The 14,487-nt window shown below is 36.4% G+C and overlaps 1 protein-coding gene across 1 annotated transcript in view; it reads right to left on the bottom strand.

Moving 5' to 3' along the window:
- ACVR1C (activin A receptor type 1C) overlaps window positions 1-14,487 on the bottom strand; it is a 102,450-nt gene that overhangs the window by 52,194 nt on the left and 35,769 nt on the right. Inside the window, exon 2 of the mRNA XM_030915936.1 lies at window positions 6,924-7,154. Within this exon, the coding sequence (XP_030771796.1) occupies window positions 6,924-7,154 (231 nt within the window). The remainder of the gene's footprint in view (window positions 1-6,923; window positions 7,155-14,487) is intronic.

Genomic DNA, 14,487 nt, shown 5'->3' with positions numbered 1-14,487 from the left:
CAGGGAGGTTGAGATGTGAGAAGGGACAGACTGCCTGCTCAAGTGGGTCCCTGACCCCTGAGTAGCCTAACTGGGAGACATCCCCCACTAGGGGCAGTCTGACACCCCACACCTCACAGGGTGGAGTACACCCCTGAGAGGAAGCTTCCAAAGTAAGAATCAGACAGGTACACTCGCTGTTCAGCAATATTCTATCTTCTGCAACCTCTGCTGCTGATACCCAGGCAAACAGGGTCTGGAGTGGACCTCAAGCAATCTCCAACAGACCTACAGCTGAGGGTCCTGACTGTCAGAAGGAAAACTATCAAACAGGAAGGACACCTATACCAAAACCCCATCAGTACATCACCATCATCAAAGACCAGAGACAGATAAAACCACAAAGATGGGGAAAAAGCAGGGCAGAAAAGCTGGAAATTCAAAAAATAAGAGCACATCTCCCCCTGCAAAGGAGCGCAGCCCATCGCCAGCAATGGATCAAAGCTGGTCAGAGAATGACTTTGACGAGATGAGAGAAGAAGGCTTCAGTCCATCAAACTTCTCAGAGCTAAAGGAGGAATTACGTACCCAGCGCAAAGAAACTAAAAATCTTGAAAAAAGAGTGGAAGAATTGACAGCTAGACTAATTAATGCAGAGAAGGTCATAAACGAAATGACAGAGATGAAAACCATGACACGAGAAATATGTGACAAATGCACAAGCTTCAGTAACCGACTCGATCAACTGGAAGAAAGAGTATCAGCGATTGAGGATCAAGTGAATGAAATGAAGCGAGAAGAGAAACCAAAAGAAAAAAGAAGAAAAAGAAATGAACAAAGCCTGCAAGAAGTATGGGATTATGTAAAAAGACCAAATCTACGTCTGATTGGGGTGCCTGAAAGTGAGGAGGAAAATGGAACCAAGTTGGAAAACACTCTTCAGGATATCATCCAGGAGAACTTCCCCAACCTAGTAGGGCAGGCCAACATTCAAATTCAGGAAATACAGAGAACTCCACAAAGATACTCCTCCAGAAGAGCAACTCCAAGACACATAATTGCCAGATTCACCAAAGTTGAAATGAAGGAAAAAATCTTAAGGCAGCCAGAGAAAGGTCGGGTTACCCACAAAGGGAAGCCCATCAGACTAACAGCAGATCTCTCGGCAGAAACTCTACAAGCGAGAAGAGAGTGGGGGCCAATATTCAACATTCTTAAAGAAAAGAATTTTCAACCCAGAATTTCATATCCAGCCAAACTAAGTTTCATCAGTGAAGGAGAAATAAAATCCTTTACAGATAAGCAAATGCTTAGAGATTTTGTCACCACCAGGCCTGCCTTACAAGAGACCCTGAAGGAAGCCCTAAACATGGACAGGAACAACAAGTACCAGCCATTGCAAAAACATGCCAAAATGTAAAGAGCATCGAGGCTAGGAAGAAACTACATCAACTAACGAGCAAAATTACCAGTTAATATCATAATGGCAGGATGAAGTTCACACATAACAATATTAACCTTAAATGTAAATGGACTAAATGCTCCAATTAAAAGACACAGACTGGCAAACTGGATAAAGAGTCAAGACCCATCAGTCTGCTGTATTCAGGAGACCCATCTCACATGCAGAGACATACATAGGCTCAAAATAAAGGGATGGAGGAAGATCTACCAAGCAAATGGAGAACAAAAAAAAGCAGGGGTTGCAATACTAGTCTCTGATAAAACAGACTTTAAACCATTAAAGATCAAAAGAGACAAAGAAGGCCATTACATAATGGTAAAGGGATCAATTCAACAGGAAGAGCTAACTATCCTAAATATATATGCACCCAATATAGGAGCACCCAGATTCATAAAGCAAGTCCTTAGAGACTTACAAAGAGACTTAGACTCCCATACAATAATAATGGGAGACTTCAACACTCCACTGTCAACATTAGACAGATCAACGAGACAGAAAGTTAACAAGAATATCCAGGAATTGAACTCATCTCTGCACCAAGTGGACCTAATAGACATCTATAGAACTCTCCACCCCAAATCAACAGAATATACATTCTTCTCAGCACCACATCGCACTTATTCCAAAATTGACCACATAATTGGAAGTAAAGCACTCCTCAGCAAATGTAAAAGAACAGAAATTATAACAAACTGTCTCTCAGACCACAGTGCAATCAAACTAGAACTCAGGACTAAGAAACTCAATCAAAACCGCTTAACTACATGGAAACTGAACAACCTGCTCCTGAATGACTACTGGGTACATAACGAAATGAAGGCAGAAATAAAGATGTTCTTTGAAACCAATGAGAACAAAGATACAACATACCAGAATCTCTGGAACACATTTAAAGCAGTGTGTAGAGGGAAATTTATAGCACTAAATGCCCACAAGAGAAAGCAGGAAAGATCTAAAATTGACACTCTAACATCACAATTAAAAGAACTAGAGTGGCAAGAGCAAACACATTCAAAAGCTAGCAGAAGGCAAGAAATAACTAAGATCAGAGCCGAACTGAAGGAGATAGAGACACAAAAAACCCTCCAAAAAATCAATGAATCCAGGAGTTGGTTTTTTGAAAAGATCAACAAAATTGACAGACTGCTAGCAAGACTAATAAAGAAGAAAAGAGAGAGGAATCAAATAGACGCAATAAAAAACGATAAAGGGGTATCACCACCGACCCCACAGAAATACAAACCACCATCAGAGAATACTATAAACACCTCTATGCAAATCAACTAGAAAATCTAGAAGAAATGGATAATTTCCTGGACACTTACACTCTTCCAAGACTAAACCAGGAAGAAGTTTAATCCCTGAATAGACCAATAGCAGGCTCTGAAATTGAGGCAATAATTAATACCCTACCAACCAAAAAAAGTCCAGGACCAGATGGACTCACAGCTGAATTCTACCAGAGGTACAAGGAGGAGCTGGCACCATTCCTTCTGAAACTATTCCAATCAATAGAAAAAGAGGGAATCCTCCCTAACTCATTTTATGAGGCCAACATCATCCTGATACCAAAGCCTGGCAGAGACACAACAAAAAAAGAGAATTTTAGACCAATATCCCTGATGAACATCGATGCAAAAATCCTCAATAAAATACTGATAAACCGGATTCAGCAGCACATCAAAAAGCTTATCCACCATGATCAAGTGGGCTTCATCCCTGGGATGCAAGGCTGGTTCAACATTCGCAAATCAATAAACGTAATCCAGCATATAAAAAGAACCAAAGACCAGAACCACATGATTATCTCAATAGATGCAGAAAAGGCTTCTGACAAAATTCAACAGTCCTTCATGCGAAAAACGCTCAATAAATTTGGTATTGATGCAACGTACCTCAAAATAATAAGAGCTATTTATGACAAACCCACAGCTAATATCATACTGAATGGGCAAAAACTGGAAAAATTCCCTTTGAAAACTGGCACAAGACAGGGATGCCCTCTCTCACCACTCCTATTCAACATAGTGTTGGAAGTTCTGGCTAGGGCAATCAGGCAAGAGAAAGAAATAAAAGGTATCCAGTTAGGAAAAGAAGAAGTCAAATTGTCCCTGTTTGCAGATGACATGATTGTATATTTAGAAAACCCCATTGTCTCAGCCCAAAATCCTCTTAAGCTGATAAGCAACTTCAGCAAAGTCTCAGGATACAAAATTAATGTGCAAAAATCACAAGCATTCTTATACACCAGTAAACAGACAAACAGAGAGCCAAATCATGAATGAACTTCCATTCACAATTGCTTCAAAGAGAATAAAATACCTAGGAATCCAACTTACAAAGGATGTAAAGGACCTCTTCAAGGAGAACTACAAACCACTGCTCAGTGAAATAAAAGAGGACACTAACAAATGGAAGAACATACCATGCTCATGGATAGGAAGAATCAATATCATGAAAATGGCCATACTGCCCAAGGTTATTTTTAGATTCAATGCCATCCCCATCAAGCTACCAATGAGTTTCTTCACAGAATTGGAAAAAACTGCTTTAAAGTTCATATGGAACCAAAAAAGAGCCCGCATTGCCAAGACAATCCTAAGTCAAAAGGACAAAGCTGGAGGCGTCACACTACCTGACTTCAAACTATACTACAAGGCTACAATAACCAAAACAGCATGGTACTGTTACCAAAACAGAGATATAGACCAATGGAACAGAACAGAGCCCTCAGAAATAATACCAGACATCTACAGCCATCTGATCTTTGACAAACCTGAGAGAAACAAGAAATGGGGAAAGGATTCCCTATTTAATAAATCGTGCTGGGAAAATTGGCTAGCCATAAGTAGAAAGCTGAAACTGGATCCTTTCCTTACTCCTTATATGAAGATTAATTCAAGATGGATTAGAGACTTAAATGTTAGACCTAATACCATAAAAACCCTAGAAGAAAATCTAGGTAGTACCATTCAGGACATAGGCATGGGCAAGGACTTCATGTCTGAAACACCAAAAGCAATGGCAGCAAAAGCCAAAATTGACAAATGGGATCTAATTAAACTAAAGAGCTTCTGCACAGCAAAAGAAACTACCATCAGAGTGAACAGGCAACCTACAGAATGGGAGAAAATTTTTGCAATCTACTCATCTGACAAAGGGCTAATATCCAGAATCTACAAAGAACTCAAACAAATATACAAGAAAAAAACAAACAACCCCATCAAAAAATGGGCAAAGGATATGAACAGACATTTCTCAAAAGAAGACATTCATACAGCCAACAGACACATGAAAAAATGCTCATCATCACTGGCCATCAGAGAAATGCAAATCAAAACCACAATGAGATACCATCTCACACCAGTTAGAACGGCAATCATTAAAAAGTCAGGAAACAACAGGTGTTGGAGAGGATGTGGAGAAATAGGAAGACTTTTACACTGTTGGTGGGATTGTAAAGTAGTTCAACCATTGTGGAAAACAGTATGGCAATTCCTCAAGGATCTAGAACTAGATGTACCATATGACCCAGCCATCCCACTACTGGGTATATACCCAAAGCATTATAAATCATGCTGCTATAAAGACACATGCACACGTATGTTTATTGTGGCACTATTCACAATAGCAAAGACTTGGAATCAACCCAAATGTCCATCTGTGACAGACTGGATTAAGAAAATGTGGCACATACACACCATGGAATACTATGCAGCCATAAAAAAGGATGAGTTTGCGTCCTTTGTAGGGACATGGGTGCAGCTGGAAACCATCATTCTTAGCAAACTATCACAAGAAGAGAAAACCAAACACCGCATGTTCTCGCTCATAGGTGGGAACTGAACAATGAGATCACTTGGACTCGGGAAGGGGAACATCACACACTGGGGCCTATCATGGGGAGGGGGGAGGGGGGAGGGACTGCATTGGGAGTTATACATGATATAAATGATGAATTGATGGGTGCTGATGAGTTGATGGGTGCAGCACACCAACATGGCACAAGTATACATATGTAACAAACCTGCACGTTATGCACATGTACCCTAGAACTTAAAGTAGAATAAAAAATAAATAAATAAATAAATAAATAAGTAAATAAATAAATAAAAAGAATAAATATGGTCTAAAATCCATGACTGCAAGTAGCATTCAGGGATGAAATATGCCAAGTATAACTTTTGAGGTTGCAATATACATGATAATGCCTTACAACAGTGTTTCCAAGGATTGGGACAAGTACTAGTGGTAGTACACGGAATTACTTTAAGAGTTTTTCTGAGACGAATTGGGATGGCAAACAAACATGATATTAAATAACACTGAGTCATATTATGATTCCTTCTGTTATTCTCTTAGTTTTTTTGGATTCTGTAACAAAAAGTCTCATTTCCTGCTAATACATCTTATTCTTCTTTCTTCTCTCTTTTAAAAAGGAGAAAATGCAAATACCTAACTGAAATGCAGGAGCATTGTGTCTTTGTTGACATAGTTATCTTCTATTTAGGGCAAGTTTTTACATTTGTGATAGTGATACTACATTTTATACAATAAATGTTTTTCAATGAAAAGGCGGTTAGCTTATTTTAAAAATAGGTAAAAAGTACTTTAGTGGTATACTGATATGATGACATATGAACACCTAAGCTTGGATAACATTACCTTAAAATGTTAATTTGTAAGGAAGTATATGTATCTCTGTATAGATACATCTATAGTGATAATCATTAAATTATTGTTATATTAAAAATATTAAAGAAATTCAATGGCAGGACTATTTTCACATCATAAACTAGTTTTAAATTCAGAATTGCATGCCCCTTAATGTCTCCCAAAGTTTCAGATCCCAGTTACTGATAAAGGGCCAGATCAGGATTTTTAGCATCTTATAAATTGGGGTAAAGCACTGTATAATTGGATGAAAGGCAGAAAAATATCTGAACAATGATGAAGGGTCAAATTCCACTGTGCCTCTATCTCTCTGGGGTGTGCTCCCACTTGAATGTGGGTAGATGGAGAAGATATGCAGAGGATGCTCCTGAAAAAAATATTCTGTCCCCAGAAAAGTTGGCAATCTGCTATTTTTAGTTATGCTCTTTTTCTTCTCAGTATATTTCTCAATGTCTTTTACACGTGATCTTAGCCAAAAGGCCGAGAAGCAATCTCAATTTCCTTTTTAAAAATCCAAAAAAATTTACATTTGACTTTAGGTCCATTAATCATTTCAAAAATACATCACGTGGACAAATTTCTTCAAAATTGTTACGTTGTTGTCAATGTTTTGACAATGATGTGCAATTTTTTAAAAACTCAACCTCAGTTAGACTCTAGAGAATTTTACAAGCCAAAATCAAAAACAGAACTGTAAAACAGATTTTCTTATTTAAAGAAACATAAGACAGTTTGATTCCTACCATTTCTTATAGTTTCCCAAGAGTAAAATTAAATTTGGAATGAAGAAAGATAAACCCCTTACCTGTTGGAAGGTGCAGTGTTATGTTGTTGCAAAAATCTGTGAAGCAGCATTCGGTTTTGGTAACATTGTTGGAACTATGACAGAAGACTTGAGCATTCAGTTCTGGAAGGGAGACACAGGATTTGATCACCTGTTCTTTTCCATTGGTTAGCATGACTGATGCCCAACATGCTCCTTCTGTTTGGCAGGTAAAGTTTGAAGAATCACACAAAAGACATACACACTTCAGTCCTGGAAAGAGTAAGGCAAAAAGATTTAAAATACAAAAGACATCATGCTACTTTACTTGATAATACCTCAGAATATAAATTCAATCTTAATGAAAATGGGAAAAGGGTTTAAATAAAAACACTTGCTAAACACATGCTAAGCTCTTACTCCCTCTCCATCTGTATTTCACTAAACATCCTGTCCAATTATCATTTACTATTGCTAATATTTTTGTGATTTATTCAGTTGCTACTATATTTAAAGCATTTTTCCCATCCATGCTCTAAATACCCCCTTATTAAGTTCAATCAGCTCATTCCTAAATCAATAGCTCCTAGGAAATGCTAGGAAACAGTATCACAGCAACCAAAAGGAGCTGTCCAGCAACACTCATAGAGCATTAAAGTGGGGTTATGGCAGCTGTGTAACCAAACAATTCAGTGTGTTCTGTTCATTTGCCCTCCTTCCTTTAAACTTTTAAGCAAATGTGCTAAACGCAAAGCTAACCATAGACATTTATGTCTCTAAAAAATAGTTGTGACACTTTATATTTATTTTCTGTGATACTTTAACACAATTGTTATTGTCATAGTTCCTTTAAGACATTGGTGAGCCACTATATTTCCCCTCTTCACTAAAGAACATATATTAGAATGAATCATTTGAACAGACACCATGACTTTCAGGTAATTTTCTTTAATTCATACATCCAGTCCATAAAGTAAGGCACACCAATAACAGAATTTAGAATATCTATACCAATACAACTGTGAAAAATTACACTTTGTTAAACTAATCTGTTCACTATCTACACCTCTCCAACATTCTCCACTTATTACACACACACACACACAGTCACCACTAAGTCACATGTCCAAAGCGGTGCCTATTTATGTTTTGATGCAAAATATTCATCAGCATGAAGCATCTAGTGGTTGTGAGTTATTTATTCAAATTTTATGTAAATATATTGTTTCTAAATAGCATAATACTAAATAAGCTTTGTATTACTGTTTTAAAATTCTTTAAATTTCAATAGCTTTAGGAGTACAAGTTGTTTTGGGTTACATGGGTGAACCGTATAATGATGAAGTCTCAGCTTTCAGTGTACCCATCACCCGAATAGTGTACATTGTTCTCAATAGATAATTTTTCATTCCTAACCTCCCTCCCACCCTCCCCCACCTCCTGAGTCTCCAATATCCTTTACGTCTCCCTGTTTGCCTTTGCATACTCATAGCTTAGCTCCCTCTTATTAGTGAGGACATGCAGTATTTTGTTTTCTGCTTTTGAGTTACTTCACTTAGGATAACGGCCTCCAGTTCCACCAAAAGTCACTGCAAAAGACATTATTTCATTCTTTTTTATGGCTGAGTTGTAGTCTATGGTATATATGCACACACACACAAACACACACACCATATATATATACTTGTGTATATATATACCTGTGTGCTTATATACGTGTGTGCATATATATATGTGTGTGCATATATATATATGCACATACACACACACACCATATGTTTTTATTCATTTATCGGTTGATGGGCACTTACGTTGATGCTGTATCTTTGCAATGTGAACTGTGCTGAAATAAACATACACGTGCAGGTATCTTTTTTGATAACCCAATAGTGGGATTGCTGGATCAAATGGCAGTTCCATTTTTAGTTCCTCGAGAACTCTCCATACTGTTTTCCATAGACATTGTAATAATTTAAATTCCTATCAGCAGGGTATAAGCATTTGCTTTTCACCATATCCACACCAACATCTATTTTTTTTTTTTTGACTTTTTAATGGTGGCCATTCTGGCTGGGGTAGGCTGATATCTCACCGTTATTTTAATTTGCATTTCCCTGGTGATTAGCGGTGTTGAACATTTTTTCATATATTTGTTAGCCATTTGTATGTCTTCTTTTGAGAAGTGTTTGCTCATGTCATTTGCCCACTTTTTAATGGGATTATTTGCTTTTTTCTTGCTGATTCTCTTGAGTTCCTTGTAGATTCTGGATACATCCTTTTTTGGATGTATACTTTGCAAATATTTTCTGCCATTCTATAGGTTATCCGTTTATTCTATTATTTCTTTGTGCAGAGATATAGATGACACAAACAAATGGAAAAACATCCATGCTCATAGACTGGAAGAATCAATATTGTGAAAATGACCATGCTGCCCAAAGCATTCTACGGATTCAGCGCAATTCCTATCAAAATACATCATTTTTCACAGAATTAGAAAAAAAAAATCCTAAAATTTTTATGGAATCCAAAAAGAGCCTGAATAGCCAAAGTAATCTTAAGCAAAAAGCACAAATCTAGAAGCATCACATTACCCAACTTCAAATTATACTATAAATACAGGGCTACAGTAACCAAAATGGCATGATACTGGTATAAAAGTAGACACATAGACCAATGAAACAGATTAGAGAATCCAGAAATAAAGCTACATACTTACAACCAACTGATCTCCAACAAAGCACACAAAAACACACACTGGGGAAAGGATACTCTATTCAATAAACGGTGCTTGGAAAAGTGGATAGGTACGCGTAGAAGAAAGAAACTGGATCCTCCTCTCACATTATACAAAAATTAACTCAAGATGAATTAAAGACTTAACTCTAAGCCCTAAAACAAGAAAAATTCTAGAAGAAAACCTACAAAGACAAACTATTCTCAACATTCCCTAGGTAAAACATTTATGACTAAGACCCTAAAAGCAAATGCAACAAAAACAAAAATAAATAAATATATTATTAATGTAATGAACTTTTCGTTAAATCACAACTGTCCTCCCATAATTATCTAAATGTCCAAATTTTTACCATATAATCATTGTTAGTAAATTAAAGTCTTTAAATTGTTAATCGCTCAAATGGGAGTTGATTTTACACTTGTAAAATATTTGATACATAAATGACAACTTTTACTTAACTTCAAATACCGATTTGGGAGCAAAAATGGGTACTATTCCTATATAACTGAATATTTAACAAAGAACAAATTCTATATCAATCATACAGAAATTATTCTCTTCTATCAATAATTTTTCTTAACTGATGAAGCATCATTTCTAAAAACATTTTTAATACTGGTATCCTAAGGGAAATACAATCCTAAAATAAAATACTGTTTTGTTATCAACATTGAACCAAACATAACAGCTCACTTTCCTATTTATTCCAGTGGTGACCAACATTAATAAATATACTTTGTCACCAATATTTATATGATACAGAAGAACCATATATTCTAACTTGATTGGGATTCTATATAGCTATATAGATAAAATCTAGTGCTTTAGAATATGTTTCAAGGCACTTTCCTTGCAAAAAGAGAACTCATGGGCAACCATTCATCTAGGTTTCTACTGAAAATGAAATCTTTCTAGCATTCTCCAGTTCCAATCTTAGAAATTTGATTATACTAGCTTTGCAATCTTAGGCATTACTTTGTCTCCTGTACCTCCATTTTCTTATATGAAAGGCAGGACTAATAATAATATATCTCCTCATAACATTGTTGTGGAGCATAAATTAGTTAACCTATGTAAAGCCCTTAGACAAATCTCTGGCACATACGAAATACTATATAAAGACTTAGGGACTATCTCTCCTACTACTGAAGGAGGTAAAGCCAGTTGCCTTATGCAAACAAGCAAAACAATCAAAATACATTTGTAACACATAAAGGAATAGCCAAATGAACTAGGGTGCAGAGACCATTTAAAAGCCATAATAAAGAAATGCATCTCTTTCTGCTCTGTCAAGAGGGATTTGACTGCTCTCCTTCTTTTAATGACCCAGACTAGATTCTAGATGGTCACACAGCAGGTAGTATCTGGCAATGGTCCAGCCAAAGAACTCAGGAAAAGACAAAAGTCCCAGCCCTCACTCTGTCACTAACTTGCTGATTGACTTTGGAGAAGACATTTAACCTTACAGAGTCTCAATGTTGTGCTCTGAAAATAGAAAACGAACAGCATAGGGAAAGTGGGTCCAAAAATCTTAAACTCTTACATAACACCAATATTTTATAACCATACTTATTTATACCTTATGGAAATCTACAATTACAAAATAGGAAAATTCATTTAATGTTAAGAAACTTGCTGAACTATGGTTATTCTTCACTTTCATATTTTAAGGGGCTAAAGGTAGGAAAAAGAGTAACTCTTCCAACACACAATCTCAAACCATTTGTCACTAGACATTTCATCAGAATCTCCTTGGACGCTCTATTTCCAAGAGAAGTTTAGCAACTGACACAACCAACTAAGGAATATGAATCCGCTGAGTGAAGACAAACATAAAGCACTCAACAATTAAATATATGTCAGTTTCACATGCATTCATCATCTCATATAATCCCACTGCAACTGTGGGAGTTAGTTGTCACTATCTCCATTTCATATATAACAAAATGAGGCTGAAAAAGATAAAGTGATTGACTTATGTAACAGTCTCTGGACTAGTCAAGCAATGGTACCATTTTTTAACGACACCTTACTCATGAAAGGTGCCATAAAAAAAAAAAATGGGTATGTGAACAATTCTCCCACCCCACAAATTTCTAGCAATTGTGAATAAAATAGAATTCTAATACAGCAGAAAGAAACTGTTAACGAATTAACAATTGAAAACTAGGATTCTGATTGGTATTATCCTAATAGCCTTTAAAACACAGTTGGTATTTTTGAAATGAATTTTACCTACCTATTTTCTGAGGGGACATGCAGTCAAATAAAATTCAGTATCATGTCCCTTGCATCTAAAATAAATAATCTCACCTTACAGCTTTATCTAAATTCTGTATTAAGTAAGGCTCTGAGTACATAATCTGATACTTTCTTTTTGAAGCACTACTGGCTCCTTATAAAAATGATTACATAATAGCTCTTAGCAAGGAATTATGCAGATATTCACTAAATGTTTAACAAGCTATAAAAATTTACTTTGGTTAAAAGTAAAAGGCACAAATCGTAAGAATAATATATACCTAGGTGATATAGTTAAGACAGAAAGTGACACCTTACTTTAAATCTTGCATGATGAAAAACACTGGCAAAATTGAGGATTTGTTAATGATAATGGCTTCAAACATCTGCTAAATGTTCCCATTTATTCCAGTTCAGCTGGCAGTACGATAGGACTGACAGCGAACAAACAGCAAACTAAATAGGACCTAAGATGAAGTAACATACAACATACTCAGACTCTCATATTTCATTTCCCACCAGTCCACTATTTCACTGCATTTGACATATAATTCAACTATATTTATATTAACCATCCTCAACATAGAACCTTTGTGCTGCCAATTACAATATAAGTTGCCATTAGTGATTAGACATGATTTCGTATTTTGTCTTTTTCAAAAAAAACTGATGTTCATTGAGTTAATTATACTACAATATTCTGTGACAGAACAAATCTGGTTGTTAGCAGGCAGTAGTCTTGTCTCATGTTTATTTTATACTTTCCCATTACAATGTACTTGAGTCCTATGGAAAGGGACAGCAAATGAGGCTGAAGGAGGAAAACAATTACCCATAATAAGGAGGTTTATTAGATTTTTCACCACAAGGAAGATTGTACTTTGCTTTTGTCTCCTCCTACCCCTTTAATTATCCCCTTTTATCCACTCTGCCAATTCGTCTCTAAAAGGCAAGACATCTGTTACCCACAAGACATCTGTTACCCACATCAACTAAAGGATGTGCACATTCCTAACCAACCAGAAAATAAATATTCATCCATATTTACATGTGATGGCTAGCACACCCTGGTGTCCAGAAATATAAAAACCATCTGACTACAAAAAAGAACCAAATTCGTTGATCTGCATTTATGTGCTATTCTTATTAGAAAGCCAAATATTTATTTGGCAAATACTAGGTGCTTTGAATTAGACAGTATTTTCAATATGTTGGTTACATATTACTATGTTCCCTATGTTTGGGGTCTATATGCTAAAATTAACCAGTGCTTAACATAAACATCTGACATAAACTCTTCTTTTCCAGACATCAGTTTATTCAGTTTCTCTAGTTTTAGACCAGGCTATGAAACACAAAATATTTTTTTTAATTCAGAAAACCGTCTCGGATTTGACCTGCTGAATATGTAATCTTTTCATCATTTGCAGGCTTCTGAGTTAACAAAGGGAACAATTCAAGCTTTTCAGTGTGCTGAATATGAAAAGTGCAGCAGCAGGAAAGAAGCCAGGAAAACTAGCACTAGTAAATCTGAAGGAAAGCCAGACAGGGTCAAAGAAAATCAGGCAAAGATCTAGTTTCCTTTTCTATTCCTTGTCAAAATTTTATTTTCTTGTCATGTGGTCATTTCAAAGCATTCACCTTTCTTAATGGTAAGGAAAAATAGAACAAAGAATGAAAATAGCATTAATAAAATATGGTCAATATAAACGCAAACTTTTTAGTCAAATGAGCTTTCAATAAAGATTCAGCTGGTAGAAATACTACTTCTCAGGCTGCAACCAAAAAAATTCAGAACTCCCATAAATAAGGGAAGACACCCATCACAAAGAAAAACTGTTCCTTTGCACAAAGTAGCAATTACGTTCCCCATTAAAAAAGGTTTAGAGCTGAGAAGGAATGAAACCAGCAGGGATTCTGTCCAGGAGAACTGCTTAAACTTCCAGCTGTAGGGCTCAATTTAGTTAGAGTTCAGCACATTGTAAATTATTAGTACTAACCATTTGGAATTTTCTCAGTCCAAAGGCAACACTGATGAAACTCGAGGTTTTAGCTCACCTGACCACCAGCCACCTGAGACTTTAGACAAGTTCCCCAATCTCTCCAGATCTTATCTTCCTCACCTGTAAAATGAGGAGGTCAAGAAGCAGGCTAGAAGACTTCTAAAGACCCCTCCAGTTCTATAGTCCTCTGCTACTCTGAACTTGTGTCACAGTTCTCAATATAAGTGACTTAAGGATTATCTATGATAGATGAAAAGAGAGAGCTGGGGTTAAGGATGTGAACAGGATTGGTCTGTGCCCCCCAAATTCACACGCTGCTATTTTAGAGGGTGAGAGAATTCTACTGGTTTCTAAATCAGCAAAACTTCTCCAATTAATATTAAAGATTGTTTATCTTGTACTATATATATTACACGAGAATTGAATGTTCTTTCCAATATCAGCATGAAATTTGGGGGCGATGGGGGAAAAGTGATGGAGGCCTGAAAATGTTCATAGCCTCTCAGAGTTATGTGAGACATCTAGAGACTGTTGCTGAGTCCCTCAATCTTAGTATCCACAGGATCACAGAAACGGTATGCAAGACCAAAAGCAACTCAAAAGAGCACCACAATTCAGCAAT

The sequence above is a fragment of the Rhinopithecus roxellana genome, chromosome 14 (assembly GCF_007565055.1).
Source record: "Rhinopithecus roxellana isolate Shanxi Qingling chromosome 14, ASM756505v1, whole genome shotgun sequence".
NCBI lineage: Eukaryota > Metazoa > Chordata > Mammalia > Primates > Cercopithecidae > Rhinopithecus > Rhinopithecus roxellana.
Note: the sequence above shows the minus strand (reverse complement) of the source record. Positions and strands in the feature narration are given on the sequence as shown.